At 40.6% G+C, this 20,268-nt stretch overlaps 1 protein-coding gene across 2 annotated transcripts in view; it reads right to left on the bottom strand.

Moving 5' to 3' along the window:
* Positions 1–20,268, bottom strand: part of RhoGEF64C (Rho guanine nucleotide exchange factor at 64C) — a 252,562-nt gene that overhangs the window by 16,081 nt on the left and 216,213 nt on the right. Inside the window, exons 3-6 of one of the 2 annotated variants that reach the window (XM_070084217.1) lie at positions 16,613–16,701; positions 10,240–13,306; positions 8,668–9,773; positions 7,496–7,687 (exon numbers count right to left, since the gene is read on the bottom strand). In XM_070084217.1, coding sequence (XP_069940318.1) covers positions 7,496–7,687; positions 8,668–9,773; positions 10,240–13,306; positions 16,613–16,672 — 4,425 coding nt within the window. In that variant the 5' untranslated portion in view covers positions 16,673–16,701. The remainder of the gene's footprint in view (positions 1–7,495; positions 7,688–8,667; positions 9,774–10,239; positions 13,307–16,612; positions 16,702–20,268) is intronic. The other variant, XM_070084218.1, reaches the window with a different exon arrangement.

Here is a 20,268-nt window from a genome sequence, read left to right as displayed (position 1 = left end):
TTGCATATATATGTATATATATATATATATATATATATATATATATATATATATATATATATATATATATATATATATATATATATATATATATATATATATATATATGCAATAAGATCACAGTAAACAGGTGATTTCAGAATATGCAAAAACAACCACTCTGAAAGAATAGAGAAATTCCAAGCGCTTTCGTGACTACTCACATTATCAAGGAACTATGAACTATAGTTCCTTGATAATGTGAGTAGTCACGAAAGCGCTTGGAATTTCTCTATTCTTTCAGAGTGGTTGTTTTTGCATATATATATATATATATATATATATATATATATTTTTTTTTTTTTTTTTCAACAAGTCGGCCGTCTCCCACCGAGGCAGGGTGACCCAAAAAAGAAAGAAAATCCCCAAAAAGAAAATACTTTCATCATCATTCAACACTTTCACCACACTCGCACATTATCACTGTTTTTGCAGAGGTGCTCAGAATACAACAGTCTAGAAGCATAAACATATAAAGATACACAACATATCCCTCCAAACTGCCAATATCCCAAACCCCTCCTTTAAAGTGCAGGCATTGTACTTCCCATTTCCAGGACTCAAGTCCGACTATATGAAAATAACCGGTTTCCCTGAATCCCTTCACTAAATATTACCCTGCTCACACTCCAACAGATCGTCAGGTCCCAAGTACCATTCGTCTCCATTCACTCCTATCTAACACGCTCACGCACGCTTGCTGGAAGTCCAAGCCCCTTACCCACAAAACCTCCTTTACCCCCTCTCTCCAACCCTTTCGAGGACGACCCCTACCCCGCCTTCCTTCCCCTATAGATTTATATGCTTTCCATGTCATTCTACTGTGATCCATTCTCTCTAAATGACCAAACCACCTCAACAACCCCTCTTCTGCCCTCTGACTAATACTTTTATTAACTCCACACCTTCTCCTAATTTCCACACTCCGAATTTTCTGCATAATATTTACACCACACATTGCCCTTAAACAGGACATCTCCGCTGCCTCCAACCGTCTCCTCGCTGCTGCATTTACCACCCAAGCTTCACACCCATATAAGAGTGTTGGTACTACTATACTTTCATACATTCCCTTCTTTGCCTCCATAGATAACGTTTTTTGACTCCACATATACCTCAACGCACCACTCACCTTTTTTCCCTCATCAATTCTATGATTAACCTCATCCTTCATAAATCCATCCGCCGACACGTCAACTCCCAAGTATCTGAAAACATTCACTTCTTCCATACTCCTCCTCCCCAATTTGATATCCAATTTTTCTTTATCTAAATCATTTGACACCCTCATCACCTTACTCTTTTCTATGTTCACTTTCAACTTTCTACCTTTACACACATTCCCAAACTCATCCACTAACCTTTGCAATTTTTCTTTAGAATCTCCCATAAGCACAGTATCATCAGCAAAAAGTAACTGTGTCAATTCCCATTTTGAATTTGATTCCCCATAATTTAATCCCACCCCTCTCCCAAACACCCTAGCATTTACTTCCTTTACAACCCCATCTATAAATATATTAAACAACCATGGTGACATTACACATCCCTGTCTAAGACCTACTTTTACCGGGAAGTAGTCTCCCTCTCTTCTACACACCCTAACCTGAGCCTCACTATCCTCATAAAAACTCTTTACAGCATTTAATAACTTACCACCTATTCCATATACTTGCAACATCTGCCACATTGCTCCTCTATCCACTCTATCATATGCCTTTTCTAAATCCATAAATGCAATAAAAACTTCCCTATCTTTATCTAAATACTGTTCACATATATGCTTCAATGTAAACACCTGATCTACACATCCCCTACCCACTCTAAAACCTCCTTGCTCATCCGCAATCCTACATTCTGTCTTACCTCTAATTCTTTCAATTATAACCCTACCGTACACTTTTCCTGGTATACTCAGTAAGCTTATTCCTCTATAATTTTTACAGTCTCTTTTGTCCCCTTTCCCTTTATATAAAGGGACTATACATGCTCTCTGCCAATCCCTAGGTACCTTCCCCTCTTTCATACATTTATTAAACAAAAGTACCAACCACTCCAACACTATATCCCCCCCTGCTTTTAACATTTCTGTCATGATCCCATCAGTTCCAGCTGCTTTACCCCCTTTCATTTTACTTAATGCCTCACGTACCTCCCCCACACTTACATTCTGCTCTTCTTCACTCCTAAAAGATGGTATACCTCCCTGACCAGTGCATGAAATTACTGCCTCTGTTTCTTCCTTAACATTTAAAAGTTCCTCAAAATATTCTCGCCATCTACCCAATACCTCCATCTCCCCATCTACTAACTCCCCTACTCTGTTTTTAACTGACAAATCCATATTTTCCCTAGGCTTTCTTAACTTGTTTAACTCACTCCAAAATTTTTTCTTATTTTCATTAAAATTTCTTGACAGTGCCTCTCCCACTCTATCATCTGCTCTCCTTTTGCACTCTCTCACCACTCTCTTTACCTTTCTTTTACTCTCCATATACTTTGCTCTTCTTATAACACTTCTGCTTTGTAAAAACCTCTCATAAGCTACCTTTTTCTCTTTTATCACACCCTTTACTTCATCATTCCACCAATCACTCCTCTTTCCTCCTGCCCCCACCCTCCTATAACCACAAACTTCTGCCCCACATTCTAATACTGCATTTTTAAAACTATTCCAACCCTCTTCAACCCCCCCACTACTCATCTTTGCACTAGCCCACCTTTCTGCCAATAGTCGCTTATATCTCACCCGAACTTCCTCCTCCCTTAGTTTATACACTTTCACTTCCCTCTTACTTGTTGTTGCCACCTTCCTCTTTTCCCATCTACCTCTTACTCTAACTGTAGCTACAACTAAATAATGATCCGATATATCAGTTGCCCCTCTATAAACATGTACATCCTGGAGCCTACCCATCAACCTTTTATCCACCAATACATAATCTAATAAACTACTTTCATTACGTGCTACATCATACCTTGTATATTTATTTATCCTCTTTTTCATAAAATATGTATTACTTATTACCAAATTTCTTTCTACACATAGCTCAATTAAAGGCTCCCCATTTACATTTACCCCTGGCACCCCAAATTTACCTACTACTCCCTCCATAACATTTTTACCCACTTTAGCATTAAAATCCCCAACCACCATTACTCTCACACTTGATTCAAAACTCCCCACGCATTCACTCAACATTTCCCAAAATCTCTCTCTCTCCTCTACACTTCTCTCTTCTCCAGGTGCATACACGCTTATTATAACCCACTTTTCACATCCAATCTTTATTTTACTCCACATAATCCTTGAATTAATACATTTATAGTCCCTCTTTTCCTGCCATAGCTTATCCTTCAACATTATTGCTACTCCTTCTTTAGCTCTAACTCTATTTGAAACCCCTGACCTAATCCCATTTATTCCTCTCCACTGAAACTCTCCCACCCCCTTCAGCTTTGTTTCACTTAAAGCCAGGACATCCAGCTTCTTCTCATTCATAACATCCACAATCATCTCTTTCTTATCATCTGCACAACATCCACGCACATTCAGACTTCCCACTTTGACAATTTTCTTCTTCTTATTCTTTTTAGTAATCTTTACAGGAAAAGGGGTTACTAGCCCATTGTTCCCGGCATTTTAGTTGACTTTTACAACACGCATGGCTTACGGAGGAAAGATTCTTATTCCACTTCCCCATGGATATAAAAGGAAAATTAATAAGACCAAGAACTATTAAGATAAAATCAAAGAAAACTCAGATGAGTGTGTATAAATAAATGTGTACATGTATGTGTAGTGTGACCTAAGTGTAAGTAGAAGTAGCAAGACATGCCTGTAATCTTGCATATTTATGAGACAGACAAAAGACATCAGCAATCCTACCATCATGTAAAACAATCACAGGCTTCGTTTTACACTCACTTGGCAGGACGGTAGTACCTCCCTGGGTGGTTGCTGTCTACCAACCTACTACCTATATATATATATATATATATATATATATATATATATATACATATATATATATATATATGTTGTAGTGCGGATGACAAGAAACAGATGATTGCTGATGTTATGAATGAAAAGAAGTTGGATGTCCTGGCCCTAAGCGAAACAAAGCTGAAGGGGGTAGGAGAGTTTCAGTGGGGGGAAATAAATGGGATTAAATCTGGAGTATCTGAGAGAGTTAGAGCAAAGGAAGGGGTAGCAGTAATGTTAAATGATCAGTTATGGAAGGAGAAAAGAGAATATGAATGTGTAAATTCAAGAATTATGTGGATTAAAGTAAAGGTTGGATGCGAGAAGTGGGTCATAATAAGCGTGTATGCACCTGGAGAAGAGAGGAATGCAGAGGAGAGAGAGAGATTTTGGGAGATGTTAAGTGAATGTATAGGAGCCTTTGAACCAAGTGAGAGAGTAATTGTGGTAGGGGACTTGAATGCTAAAGTAGGAGAAACTTTTAGAGAGGGTGTGGTAGGTAAGTTTGGGGTGCCAGGTGTAAATGATAATGGGAGCCCTTTGATTGAACTTTGTATAGAAAGGGGTTTAGTTATAGGTAATACATATTTTAAGAAAAAGAGGATAAATAAGTATACACGATATGATGTAGGGCGAAATGACAGTAGTTTGTTGGATTATGTATTGGTAGATAAAAGACTGTTGAGTAGACTTCAGGATGTACATGTTTATAGAGGGGCCACAGATATATCAGATCACTTTCTAGTTGTAGCTACACTGAGAGTAAAAGGTAGATGGGATACAAGGAGAATAGAAGCATCAGGGAAGAGAGAGGTGAAGGTTTATAAACTAAAAGAGGAGGCAGTTAGGGTAAGATATAAACAGCTATTGGAGGATAGATGGGCTAATGAGAGCATAGGCAATGGGGTCGAAGAGGTATGGGGTAGGTTTAAAAATGTAGTGTTAGAGTGTTCAGCAGAAGTTTGTGGTTACAGGAAAGTGGGTGCAGGAGGGAAGAGGAGCGATTGGTGGAATGATGATGTAAAGAGAGTAGTAAGGGAGAAAAAGTTAGCATATGAGAAGTTTTTACAAAGTAGAAGTGATGCAAGGAGGGAAGAGTATATGGAGAAAAAGAGAGAGGTTAAGAGAGTGGTGAAGCAATGTAAAAAGAGAGCAAATGAGAGAGTGGGTGAGATGTTATCAACAAATTTTGTTGAAAATAAGAAAAAGTTTTGGAGTGAGATTAACAAGTTAAGAAAGCCTAGAGAACAAATGGATTTGTCAGTTAAAAATAGGAGAGGAGAGTTATTAAATGGAGAGTTAGAGGTATTGGGAAGATGGAAGGAATATTTTGAGGAATTGTTAAATGTTGATGAAGATAGGGAAGCTGTGATTTCGTGTATAGGGCAAGGAGGAATAACATCTTGTAGGAGTGAGGAAGAGCCAGTTGTGAGTGTGGGGGAAGTTCGTGAGGCAGTAGGTAAAATGAAAGGGGGTAAGGCAGCCGGGATTGATGGGATAAAGATAGAAATGTTAAAAGCAGGTGGGGATATAGTTTTGGAGTGGTTGGTGCAATTGTTTAATAAATGTATGGAAGAGGGTAAGGTACCTAGGGATTGGCAGAGAGCATGCATAGTTCCTTTGTATAAAGGCAAAGGGGATAAAAGAGAGTGCAAAAATTATAGGGGGATAAGTCTGTTGAGTGTACCTGGTAAAGTGTATGGTAGAGTTATAATTGAAAGAATTAAGAGTAAGACGGAGAATAGGATAGCAGATGAACAAGGAGGCTTTAGGAAAGGTAGGGGGTGTGTGGACCAGGTGTTTACAGTGAAACATATAAGTGAACAGTATTTAGATAAGGCTAAAGAGGTCTTTGTGGCATTTATGGATTTGGAAAAGGCGTATGACAGGGTGGATAGGGGGGCAATGTGGCAGATGTTGCAAGTGTATGGTGTAGGAGGTAGGTTACTGAAAGCAGTGAAGAGTTTTTACGAGGATAGTGAGGCTCAAGTTAGAGTATGTAGGAAAGAGGGAAATTTTTTCCCAGTAAAAGTAGGCCTTAGACAAGGATGTGTGATGTCACCGTGGTTGTTTAATATATTTATAGATGGGGTTGTAAGAGAAGTAAATGCGAGGGTCTTGGCAAGAGGCGTGGAGTTAAAAGATAAAGAATCACACACAAAGTGGGAGTTGTCACAGCTGCTCTTTGCTGATGACACTGTGCTCTTGGGAGATTCTGAAGAGAAGTTGCAGAGATTGGTGGATGAATTTGGTAGGGTGTGCAAAAGAAGAAAATTAAAGGTGAATACAGGAAAGAGTAAGGTTATGAGGATAACAAAAAGATTAGGTGATGAAAGATTGAATATCAGATTGGAGGGAGAGAGTATGGAGGAGGTGAACGTATTCAGATATTTGGGAGTGGACGTGTCAGCGGATGGGTCTATGAAAGATGAGGTGAATCATAGAATTGATGAGGGAAAAAGAGTGAGTGGTGCACTTAGGAGTCTGTGGAGACAAAGAACTTTGTCCTTGGAGGCAAAGAGGGGAATGTATGAGAGTATAGTTTTACCAACGCTCTTATATGGGTGTGAAGCGTGGGTGATGAATGTTGCAGCGAGGAGAAGGCTGGAGGCAGTGGAGATGTCATGTCTGAGGGCAATGTGTGGTGTGAATATAATGCAGAGAATTCGTAGTTTGGAAGTTAGGAGGAGGTGCGGGATTACCAAAACTGTTGTCCAGAGGGCTGAGGAAGGGTTGTTGAGGTGGTTCGGACATGTAGAGAGAATGGAGCGAAACAGAATGACTTCAAGAGTGTATCAGTCTGTAGTGGAAGGAAGGCGGGGTAGGGGTCGGCCTAGGAAGGGTTGGAGGGAGGGGGTAAAGGAGGTTTTGTGTGCGAGGGGCTTGGACTTCCAGCAGGCATGCTTGAGCGTGTTTGATAGGAGTGAATGGAGACAAATGGTTTTTAATACTTGACGTGCTGTTGGAGTGTGAGCAAAGTAACATTTATGAAGGGATTCAGGGAAACCGGCAGGCCGGACTTGAGTCCTGGAGATGGGAAGTACAGTGCCTGCACTCTGAAGGAGGGGTGTTAATGTTGCAGTTTAAAAACTGTAGTGTAAAGCACCCTTCTGGCAAGACAGTGATGGAGTGAATGATGGTGAAAGTTTTTCTTTTTCGGGCCACCCTGCCTTGGTGGGAATCGGCCGGTGTGATAAAAAAAAAAAAAAAAAAAAAAAAAAATATATATATATATATATATATATATATATATATATATATATATATATATATATATATATATATATATATATATATATATATATAATTTTTTTTAGCCCAAAATTACTCGGTTTTAGAATACATCAACGACAGTTTAGGATCAAACAATACTGAGACTTACCTTGTTGAAGTACACATGGATGTCACAAGTCAGTAGGAAGCTTTAACACTGAAGCCTTAAATGTAATTAGTAAGACTGAGAAACCTTACCTTATCTGACCTCAGCAGTCCGCTGTTCTCCGAGGAGTCAGAGTTTGAGCTCATGTTGGAAGATCTGTTGCCTCTGTTTCTTGAGGTGAGGACAGTGAAGTGATCCTCAGACGGGTCAACACCCAACTGGTCCTCCTCCTCTTCCTCATCCTCGAGATCCACGTCTACGTCTAGAGGACCGTCCTCCAGGTCCTAAGAACGGCAGGCATGCTACTACTACCACCAACATTCAACAACGTCACTCAAAACAAAATCTCTAAAACGGGAACTCCGGTTAATACATTATCTTTTCCATACCTTCAAGGAGGGTGAAGGGCTTGCCTTGATGCTTAGTGAAGGGCTTTTGTTCAAAGGAATTTAAGCTATCTTCCCCTTCTTAAGATCAAACTCGATTACTTAGCATTCGATGACCTCCTACGTGTCATATTTTTTTCGAGAATTGTCAGAAGATTCGAACACTTGAAGTCAACGCACAAGCCAACAACTGTACCAGTGTAACAGGAGGATTCTCGTAGTACTGTGATAAAGCTTCTGGCTTGGCTTTTGACTTGCTTCGTTACTACATAAATAAGTTTATTGAGGTACAGGCACACATAAGTACAATTATCATTCATAGTAACATATGTGTAAATTACCTAGGATAAACCCCCCAAAATCAAACAAAGTGACTTATTTCCACTGCGTCTCCCGACAGCTCTCGAAGGGCATATTTCAACAATATGAAAACAACTTTGTGTATCCACAAGAAATAAGATTCCTTACTGTATTAATAGCATTAATCAGAGTCCCTTAACAAATAAATAAGCGCAAGCAAAATGAAAAATTGATACAGTAATGTGATAAAGTAGCTTGATTTCACAAAGAGGAAAAAATAAAACGTATGTTGGAAAATACTCAGTGGTGGTTACATGACAGGAAAAAATCTATGGAGGAAAACAGTAAAGCAATGACACATTTTTCTTCTATTTCAAGAAAAACGAATGAGAACACAGTAGTTACTGATGACTAACAGAAAAATAAGCTTCACAACCCCTCTCCTTTATTGACCACTGAGTCTACAGTGATCACTGAGTCTCCAGTGATCACTGAGTCTCCAATGTAGTACAGCATATTTTCCAATTATTCGTTGTAAAATAGGCTATAGTACTTGAAGATAAAGAATAAATTCTCACCTGTAACGTATCATCGTCGTCGTCATCTACAGTGTTGGCTACTCTCCGTCGGGCGTCCTGCAGATATTCAAGGATTTCGTATTTCGATGCTCCTTCAAACATGGACTTTCCTGGAGACGGCGACTTGTGAGGTGTGCTGCTACGTGTAGGACTGCTGCTGTGGCCAGTGAAGGTGGATGTGCGCGATGGGGAACGAGAAAGTAACTCCTCATAAATATGATCTGTGATCTGCTCATAAGGATTTTCTTCTCTGGACAGACGGTTTAGAAAAGAGGTTCGACGCACTCGTCCACCTAATCTGCGTGTGCCACTCTCTGCTATACTTTCATTTACTTCTGGACTCAAAGAACGGTTTCTGTTGCGTCTTCTTGGAGCTACAGGAGGACTAGAAGTAGATGAAGTATCGGCTGATGCCCCGTTTGTAAAGGCATTCACAATGGATGGTCGGGCATGGGCAGCACCTCGCCCACGTATCGTCGCCGTGCGAGTCTCCTCATCAGCACCAAACACAGAAAAACGTCCTAATGGTGGTAACACTTCCCGAAGGCATTCTGTTGAGCGCGAGATCTCTGAGGAGGGTGCAGGAAGAGCCAGAGAGGGATTAATCTTTTTGGCTTTTCTAAGGGAAACGGAATTGGACTTGAAACTACTGAAGCTTGGGCTCTGTGGTGAAGGTAAATCTTCAGAGATATGGTTCATGGCTATATGCTGCGTCTCTTCCAGTTCTGGCGGAAACGAGGTTGGTAGAGGAGGAGGAGTAGGAGATGGTGGGGGAGAATCCGGGGGTGGACAGAGTGGCAAAGCAGGAGGAGAAGGCAATGGTCGCTGAGGTGGTGCTATACATAGTGATGATGGTCTTAAAGTAGGAGGTGGCGGCGGCGGAACACTCGGCCTTGTCGGACTCAGAGTCCGACTTCTGGGTGGGGGTGGAGCCTGTCGGGTGGGTGTGTTCAAAGGTGGGATAAAGTTATCAAAGTTTACAGCAGGTAACTCGCTGTTTGAATTAAGACCAATGTTTATTGTATCGAGGGCATCTGTTGTGCTCACACCAGAAGTCTGATGATCGTTCAGACTACGATGGACACTAGACCCTTTATATTCATCATCTGGAAGAAAAACGCAAAGGGCATCACATTAAAAACTAATTAAATACCTCGGAAGTATTAACATATAGCCTCATTAATTCCTGTTATATGATACTACGAGTCAGTATCTTTCAGTATCCACAAAAACAGTTTTCGTCCAATTTTAAATTATTGCAATATTTGATATTCACATTTTTCAAGTTATATCCATAATACTTTTAATTATTTTTTCAGTATTTAGATTTTTCAATTTAATCTATACATTGACCTAGGTATATAAAACGACAAGACAATCTCTAATTAATAAAATACGTAATACTGAAGTTAGGTATAAGATCATTTATACAAAATTAAAGAATGCTGGTGTCGTCCTATTGTGTGGAAGTACATTAAGAAAAAGTTAATATATAAATGTCAACTAGAAATAGGTTTCAGCGTTAGCTGGTATTCTATCTGAAAATAACATTGTGCACTAAGAAATATATACCTCTCTCAGTGTATTCATTCTTCTGGTTCCAGCTCCATCCATTCTCTTTACCAAGTTCAACTTTGACGTTATGTTCACTATTTGAGAAAAGACTCTTTTCTTCGTCTTGTTCGTGGCTTCCCTCGTTTCCTAACTCTTCTTGAGAAGAGTGAGTGTCATCCACAGCAACTGTCATTTTGTTGATATCGATATTTGTATCTTGTTCATGGTTAAATTTACCATCACTAAAGTCATCATTCATATTACTACTAAACATTTCCGAGTTATTTCTTGAATATACATCATGCAAGTCTGCTAGCAAGTTATACTCATTTTTCTGTTTCTCCTTCGCCTTCTCTCGATCTCTCCTGAGACTTCTGGCTGAAGGCACCTTTCGACCCTTGGACTCCCCAGCATCCTCGATCACCGTCACATCATGAGACGACCTAAACTGCACCTGCTTCTTCTTCCTTTGGTTTTGTTTGAACTCAGAAAATGTTGGCAAGTAGAAGTCTGAGTCAGTTTCAGAGCTGGTGTCGACTGAGGGTGGCTTTTTCAAAATAGATTTAACTTTCAAAAGCTCGGAGAGAGTGGGTCGCAAGCCCTCCTGGCGCAGTGGTGAACTGGTTGACGAGGAACTCAAACTAGGGTCGTCTTTTTCATCTTCATCTCCTAGTAAAGCCGACTCATCATCGTCTTCCTGAATCTCATCATTTTGATTATTTCCTTTCAGCCACTCATCCTCATTCTCCTCTTCCTCCACGATTGTATCTCTGGCAGGCATCCAACGTTCACACTGCGTGTTGTCAGAGTCATGTAAGGAGTCAGATGAGCCAAGGTTAGGACTAGGAAGCTCATTCTGTGAACTTGGAGGGTAATATGTTGATTCTGATGAATCAAGGGGTATATCATCTTCCTCAAGCAGTGTATCAGTGTCTGACCCTCGAGTCGTAGTTGGTGAGGACATGGGATAATCACTTGTGTCATCCTCAAAACTCACTTCGTTTTCATCTTCACCACTGGAAAATCCAGTGTGTTGTTGGTGAGTCCCGCCAGGGGTGAGGACCAACATACGTTGTCCCGCGATGCGGACAGTGTTACCCCCATGTTGCAACTCACTCGTCTCATGCAACTTTTTCACCTCCAGTCTGGGACCATTACTGCTGCTGCCCTTCACTACCTTCATTGGAGAATTGATGTGGCCATTCATCATGGACTTCTGTACACTGGTTGCTGAAGTTTTGTTGCTGGCAGAGTTATTCTTGCCACCAGAAAACATGTTTTCATTCATTGAGGAATTTTTACCAACTGACAGAGAATTCTTGAAGTTTGATTTTATATTCTTGGAAGTGCTATTTTTATTACTAGACGAAATAATTTTATCATTGGCTGAGGTATGTTTCCCGTTTAATATAGAGCTTTTGCTACTGACAGAGGAACTTTTATTATCAAATGAACCAGTCTTGTTACTGCTTCTGGTAGCTGACGTTGCACTCTTACTGCTAGGTGAAGTACTTAATGCATTGTCGCTACTCGAAGAACTGTAAGTGTTTCTTGGTGGAGAATCGTTCCTGTAGTTAGAAAATTTCTTATACTTGTGAGAATGATCATTTAGACTGTAGACATTCTTATTAGAATTAGTAGAATTTGTATGTATTCTAACTTTATTTGTCATATCAATGCCATTTTCAACCTTTGGAGTTTGTATCACAGCCACAGACTGAGGTTGGAAGTCACCAATGGTTATCACATTAACCTGTCCTTCCTGGATAACATCTGTAGTAGATGGAGGAGACTGTGCATCCCAGCCATCGTAGGAGACGTCGACAGCGTTGTCACTGAGTTCGTCAGTGTCAGAACCTGTGTGTGTCTCTGTCTGGCGGCTCTGGGAGATCAAGTGGTAAGCCGTGGGGCTGTCAGTAAGTATGGAGCTACGTTTTTCACCTGTTTCAGTTACTAAATTATTTTCTTTGGCACTTCTTGAAGATGTGGCTGGTGTGGGAACATTAGGAGTGGAGGGAAAGGTACGAGGGACGGAGGGAGGTTGAGGAGCTGGTCGTAAAGGTTCTTGCGTGTCACGAGTGATGGTCGCTGAACTGTCGCTACTTTTCACACTTTTCATGCTACGAACACTACGAACTGTCTCTGGCGTTGGCGGTGGCGACTCCTCGTCGTCGCTGACTGGACGAACAGGCGAATGAGCGCTAGGACGAGATCGCACCTCGTACCTCTCGTAAACTCTCTCCTCCAGCACCTGCCACCCCCAGGCCTGCTGTGCCGCAGAGGGTGCGGGCTGCGGTGGGACTTGGTACATACTGGCTGGGATTGCTGGCCGCACCTTAGCAGCCACACCGGCGGTCGCATGCCGCATGCTCGCCACCTTTCTGCCGCATCTTTTACACTTTTTCTTCTTGCGTCCTTTGGTGTTAATCATCTGGTCGGGACAAACACAGACATTGGTGTAGAGCTGGACTGGCACGACTCGTGGAGCATCATACACGGGGTCGAGAGTCACGTAGTGGTCCCACGCTGTGCTCTTCTCTGCGGTGTGCAGCGCCACAGGCGGCGCTGCTGTGAAACTTGGCAGCGGGGGACGAACAGGGGCGCGGCGCCCCACCACAGAGCCAAACCAGTCAGTGTAGCGCACAGTGGATGACATGGTGGACCTGGTGCCGGCGGAAATGGTGCCAGCTGACGTGGCATGCTTAGCGTAACCATTAGCGGGATACCCATTAGCAGGATACCCATTAGCGGGATACCCATTAGCGGGATACCCATTAGCCGGGTACCCATGGCCAGGATAACCCTTTTGGAGGTTGCTGGAGGGAGGTACTGATGTAGGGGAGATGCTCTTCACCACAGTCATGGCTTGATACGAGGCTCGACCCACTGTACCGTTGTAGGCGCCGTACTTCTGCCGGTACTCCGCCATGTAGTTGTGGGTGGGCGGCGCGGCGGGCATGGCGGTGGGCGGTGTGAGAGCACCGGGTACCGCAGACAAGTGGCGCTCCTTCGTTCGGGAACGGAACTTGAGGAGGTCACCCCAGGAGCGTCTTGCCTTGGCTGGGGTCACACTGCCACAGTACTCCTGAAACACAACGAAGAAGAATGTAAAACAAGGTTCCGAGGCCGGTGAAGGGCTCTTGATCCCCTGGCTCGAATTTGACTGGTGAGAAAAAAAATGACACGTGTGCAACGACTGGGTATTTTGACTACCGAATCGTATCGCCTTCTGAGCTGGCTTATTCAGTCGAATACGGTGACTTATATACTGGAGACAGTGGAAGGAGTGGTGAGGTAATTTTAAGTTGTTCAGCCAGCCCCTCAGCCATGGAATAAAGTGTTCAGTCCCTCAGCCATGGTATAAAGTGTTCAGCCCCTCAGCCATGGTATAAAGTGTTCAGCCCCTCAGCCTTGGTATAAAGTATTCAGTCCCTCAGCCATGGTATAAAGTGTTCAGCCCCTCAGCCATGGTATAAAGTGTTCAGCCCCTCAGCCTTGGTATAAAGTATTCAGTCCCTCAGCCATGGTATAAAGTGTTCAGTCCCTCAGCCATGGCATAAAGTGTTCAGTCCCTCAGCCTTGGTATAAAGTGTTCAGCCCCTCAGCCTTGGTATAAAGTGTTCAACCCTCAGTCATGGTATAAAGTGTTCAGCCCCTCAGCCATGGTATAAAGTGTTCAGCCCCTCAGCCTTGGTATAAAGTGTTCAGTTCCTCAGCCATGGTATAAAGTGTTCAGTCCCTCAGCCATGGCATAAAGTGTTCAGTCCCTCAGCCTTGGTATAAAGTGTTCAGCCCCTCAGCCTTGGTATAAAGTGTTCAGCCCTCAGTCATGGTATAAAGTGTTCAGCCCCTCAGCCATGGTATAAAGTGTTCAGTCCCTCAGCCATGGTATAAAGTGTTCAGTCCCTCAGCCATGGTATAAAGTGTTCAGTCCCTCAGCCATGGTATAAAGTGTTCAGTCCCTCAGCAATGGTATAAAGTGCTCAGCCCCTCAGCCATGGTATAAAGTGTTCAATCCCTCAGCCATGGTATAAAGTGTTCAGTCCCTCAGCCTTGGTATAAAGTGTTCAGTCCCTCAGCCTTGGTATAAAGTGTTCAGTCCCTCAGCCATGGTATAAAGTGTTCAGTCCCTCAGCCTTGGTATAAAGTGTTCAGTCCCTCAGCCTTGGTATAAAGTGTTCAGTCCCTCAGCCTTGGTATAAAGTGTTCAGTCCCTCAGCCATGGTATAAAGTGTTCAGTCCCTCAGCCTTGGTATAAAGTGTTCAGTCCCTCAGGCTTGGTATAAAATGTTCAGTCCCTCAGCCATGGTATAAAGTGTTCAGTCCCTCAGCCTTGGTATAAAGTGTTCAGCCCCTCAGCCTTGGTATAAAGTGTTCAGCCCCTCAGCCTTGGTATAAAGTGTTCAGCCCCCCAGCCTTGGTATAAAGTGTTCAGTCCCTCAGCCATGGTATAAAGTGTTCAGCCCCTCAGCCTTGGTATAAAGCGTTCAGCCCCTCAGCCATGGTATAAAGTGTTCAGTCATTCAGTTTTGGTATAAAGTGTTCAGTCCCTCAGCCTTGGTATAAAGTGTTCAGTCCCTCAGCCTTGGTATAAAGTGTTCAGTCCCTCAGCCATGGTATAAAGTGTTCAGCCCCTCAGCCTTGGTATAAAGTGTTCAGTTCCTCAGCCTTGGTATAAAGTGTTCAGTCCCTCAGTCTTGGTATAAAGTGTTCAGTCCCTCAGCCATGGTATAAAGTGTTCAGCCCTCAGCCATGGTATAAAGTGTTCAGTCCCTCAGCCTTGGTATAAAGTGTTCAGACTCTTAGCCTTGGTATAAAGTGTTCAGGCTCTTAGCCTTGGTATAAAGCGTTCAGCCCTCAGCCATGGTATAAAGTGTTCAGTCCCTCAGCCTTGGTATAAAGTGTTCAGTCCCTCAGCCTTGGTATAAAGTGTTCAGACTCTTAGCCTTGGTATAAAGTGTTTAGTCCCTCAGCCTTGGTATAAAGTGTTCAGTCCCTCAGCCTTGGTATAAAGTGTTCAGACTCTTAGCCTTGGTATAAAGTGTTCAGTCCCTCAGCCTTGGTATAAAGTGTTCAGGCTCTTAGCCTTGGTATAAAGTGTTCAGGCTCTTAGCCTTGGTATAAAGTGTTCAGGCTCTTAGCCTTGGTATAAAGTGTTCAGGCTCTTAGCCTTGGTATAAAGTGTTCAGGCTCTTAGCCTTGGTATAAAGTGTTCAGGCTCTTAGCCGTTATATAAAATGTTCAGTCACTTAGAGTTGATGTAGAGTGTTCGATCTCTCACCTTTGATATAAAGTGTTGGTTCCCTGAGTCTGTATATAAAGTGTTGAGTCTCTTAGCCAGTACAGATACCCAAGTGTTGCACATGTGATCTTATTGATGACTCTGTCAGCATTTATATCATCAATATAATGCTCGAATCTTGTTACCTCTCATTCCTCTCGCTAAATTCCTTAAGGATTTAGCTCTCGCCCGTGAATACATTAACACAAATAATAGGGAATTTATAAAGGCTAATTAAAATAATAATAAACAGATTTAAACAACTTAAATTGAGTTAATGTTACCTCAAAAATGTAGCATCAAGCACTGGGTAATAAATCAAAGTTAATGAAACTAAAGAGGGGGGATAAAAATAGTACTGCATATTTCGACCTCGTAATGAAGCCATCTTCAATAGACCAATCAATTTAGGGCTATAATTAAAAATCCTCTCATCTCCAAAACTTAACAATATCAACACTGGCCAATGTCTGAAATCATTTAACTGGTTTGGAACTACAAGTAATCCCAGTTAACTTACGACCACTAAATCATTCTAAAATATTAATGCACACCTAAAATTGTTTAAGGTAATGCTAGGTTGTGAGTCTCCGAATTTTGCACAGCGTATCTCTCTAAGCTCGGGTAGGCCAGCGTGTGATGTACTGCTGAGCGAGTCGTCTAAGACCTGTGTCAGGAGACTGCAGCGTTTCCTGAAGAAGGAACCGATACTGCCATTCATTCTTAGTTATAGACTTTCAGCTGCATTTTATTAGTTATTTTTTATTGATTTGTGTGTGGATTCAAAAAGGCAGGGCTGGGGACGTGGTTCCTGAAACACCACCACTACCATCACCACTATCATAATCACCACTACCCCTATCACCACCACCACCAATCACCCCCGCCATACTGCCACCATCATCACCATCACCACCACCATCACCACCACCATCATCACCACCACCACCACTCTTTTAAATCTACGCCCGGGACCTCATTGTAACATCGAAATATACAGTACTCATCTTCTGTAAAAAAACAATCTCTGCGGGATCATTTATGCCATAAATTCATTAATATAAAAGACTGAGTACTAATATGTACTAGTGTATACTAATGTGTACTCACTCTGGGCGGCACGTTTGCGTGGGCCGCCGGGTGTTCGTAGTAGGCACGAATGGACTCCATCCTCACCCGACATCACGCATCACGTCAGCCTGTAATAGGTATAAAATTAATGGTGTTACAGGGCAACACACATACACTTTAAACACACACAGAATAAAAAGATACAATGCTGCGATTGGAACAATACACAACCTTCACATAGGTCCAAGTCAGACCGAAACGTCGTCATGCTCTTCATTTTTATATGAGGAGGTTATTTGTTTACATAAACACATAATTTCATTTCTGCAGAGCAAGAAACACAATGATGGTTAACTTCTTGACATAATGGAACAAAAAAGAAATATTCTCTTAGTCAAAATTTACAGCTATGATATGATATACAGATCGACGTTATTTGTAATGTGTTTAAGACACTTGAGTGTAACCTCACAGAGCAGAATGCAGTCTGGCACACAAGAGTGTGCAAGACAGTCTTCGGACCGTGGACACTTAGGAACAGTTCATGACAGTCTCGTGAACCGTGTCTAAAAATACCCTAGTAGCAATGAACGACTGTCAGTGAAAAAAACAAAATACTGTACGTGGAGGGGGGGGGGGAGAGAGAGCTGAGCCTGAAATATACAAGGACCACGGTTCGATTCCCAGTTCAATATTTTGGTTTGTGTATAAATATTTTTATCCTTCCTCAATAGATGTGAGATCAGCGAATAAATGTTTATTCCCACTGGTGAAAGATGGTTTAAGAGAGGTGTGTGCAGACTGGTGCTGGACTTCCCTGGAGACGAGGGTTCTACGTAGGTGGGAAAGACATGGTTCCTTCCTGCAGACGGAAGCGTAGCCAGCCAACAAAGGCGCCTTTCGCTCCACTACGCATGCTCCTTCTTGCGTTTCTCAAACACCGTTATACCTGAGTGTTTCTCTTTGCTCGAACTGTGAATGGTTTTCAATTTTGATGGCGCATTTATTATATTATTATTATTATTATTATTATTATTATTATTATTATTATTATTATTATTATTATTATTATTTATTATTATTATTATTATTATTTATTATTATTATTATTATTATTATTATTATTATTATTATTATTATTATTATTATTTATTATTATTATTATTATTATTATTATTATTATTATTATTATTATTATTATTACTAAAACAACATTATAATTGTTATTATTACTTTAATAATAACAATTATAATTAAAGTAATCAAACCGTGCTGTACAATAATGCTGCTCTCCCCTGCAACATATATATATATATATATATATATATATATATATATATATATATATATATATATATATATATATATATATATATATATATATATATATATATATATATATATATATATATATATATATATATATATATATATATATATATATATATATATATATATATATATATATATATATGTATATATATATATATATATATATATATATATATATATATATATATATATATATATATATATACATTTACATATATATATATATATATATATATATATATATATATATATATATATTTATATATATATATATACATATATATATATACATATATATATATATATATATATATATATATATATATATATATATATATATATATATATATATATATATATATATATATAGCTCTATAGCTGGAATGGGGACCCTCATCCTCAGAGAAGACAATAAACGTACCTCAGGGAAAACTCAAGGTTCTCCCCGGAGCTGTTTGAATATTTTCTTCTCCTACCACCCCCTATATATTTTTTATTCTATGTGAATATTTATTAATAAACAAAATACATTTATAGAAAAAAACATAAACATGAATACAATGGTACAATGTATTAAAGATCATGAATTTCCTCCAACAAGTTGGCCGTCTCCCACCGAGGCAGGGTGACCCAAAAAAGAAAGAAAATCCCCAAAAAGAAAATACTTTCATCATCATTCAACACTTTCACCACACTCACACATAATCACTGTTTTTGCAGAGGTGCTCAGAATACAACAGTTTAGAAGCATATACGTATAAAGATACACAACATATCCCTCCAAACTGCCAATATCTCAAACCCCTCCTTTAAAGTGCAGGCATTGTACTTCCCATTTCCAGGACTCAAGTCCGACTATATGAAAATAACCGGTTTCCCTGAATCCCTTCACTAAATATTACCCTGCTCACACTCCAACAGATCGTCAGGTCCCAAGTACCATTCGTCTCCATTCACTCCTATCTAACACGCTCACGCACGCTTGCTGGAAGTACAAGCTCCTTGCCCACAAAACCTCCTTTACCCCCTCTCTCCAACCCTTTCGAGGACGACCCCTACCCCTCTTTCCTTCCCCTATAGATTTATATGCTTTCCATGTCATTCTACTTTGATCCATTCTCTCTAAATGACCAAACCACCTCAACAACCCCTCTTCTGCCCTCTGACTAATACTTTTATTAACTAATTTCCTAACTTTTCCTAATTTCCACACTCTGAATTTTCTGCATAATATTTACACCACATATTGCCCTCAGACAGGACATCTCCACTGCCTCCAACCGTCTCCTCGCTGCTGCATTTACCACCCAAACTTCACACCCATATAAGAGTGTTGGTACTACTATACTTTCATACATTCCCTTCTTTGCCTCCATAGATAACGTTTTTTGACTCCACATATACCTCAACGCACCACTCACCTTTTTTCATTCATCAATTCTATGATTAACCTCATCCTTCATAAATCCATCCGCCGACACGTCAACTCCCAAGTATCTGAAAACATTCACTTCTTCCATACTCCTCCTCCCCAATTTGATATCCAATTTTTCTTTATCTAAATCATTTGATACCCTCATCACCTTACTCTTTTCTATGTTCACTTTCAACTTTCTACCTTTACACACATTCCCAAACTCATCCACTAACCTTTGAAATTTTTCTTTAGAATCTCCCATAATCCCACCCCTCTCCCGAACACCCTAGCATTTACTTCCTTTACGACCCCATCTATAAATATATTAAACAACCATGATGACATTACACATCCCTGTCTAAGCCTACTTTTACTGGGAAGTAGTCTCCCTCTCTTCTACACACCCTAACCTGAGCCTCACGATCCTCATAAAAACTCTTTACAGCATTTAGTAACTTACCACCTATTCCATATACTTGCAACATCTGCCACATTGCTCCTCTATCCATTCTATCATATGCCTTTTCTAAATCCATAAATGCAATAAAAACTTCCCTACCTTTATCTAAATACTGTTCACATATATGCTTCAATGTAAACATTTGATCTACACATCCCCTACCCACTCTGAAGCCTCCTTGCTCATTCGCAATCCTACATTCTGTCTTACCTCTAATTCTTTCAATTATAACCATACCGAACACTTTTCCTTGTATACTCAGTAAACTTATTCCTCTATAATTTTTACAATCTCTTCTGTCCCCTTTCCCTTTATATAAAGGGACTATACATGCTCTCCGCCAATCCCTAGGTACCTTCCCCTATTTCATACATTTACTAAACAAAAGTACCAACCACTCCAACACTATATCCGCCCCTGCTTTTAACATTTCTGTCATGATCCCATCAGTTCCAGCTGCTTTACCCCCTTTCATTCTACGTAATG

Source organism: Cherax quadricarinatus, chromosome 12 (genome assembly GCF_038502225.1).
Source record: "Cherax quadricarinatus isolate ZL_2023a chromosome 12, ASM3850222v1, whole genome shotgun sequence".
NCBI lineage: Eukaryota > Metazoa > Arthropoda > Malacostraca > Decapoda > Parastacidae > Cherax > Cherax quadricarinatus.
The sequence above is the reverse complement of the archived record's forward strand: the minus strand, read 5'-3'. Positions and strand labels throughout refer to the sequence as shown.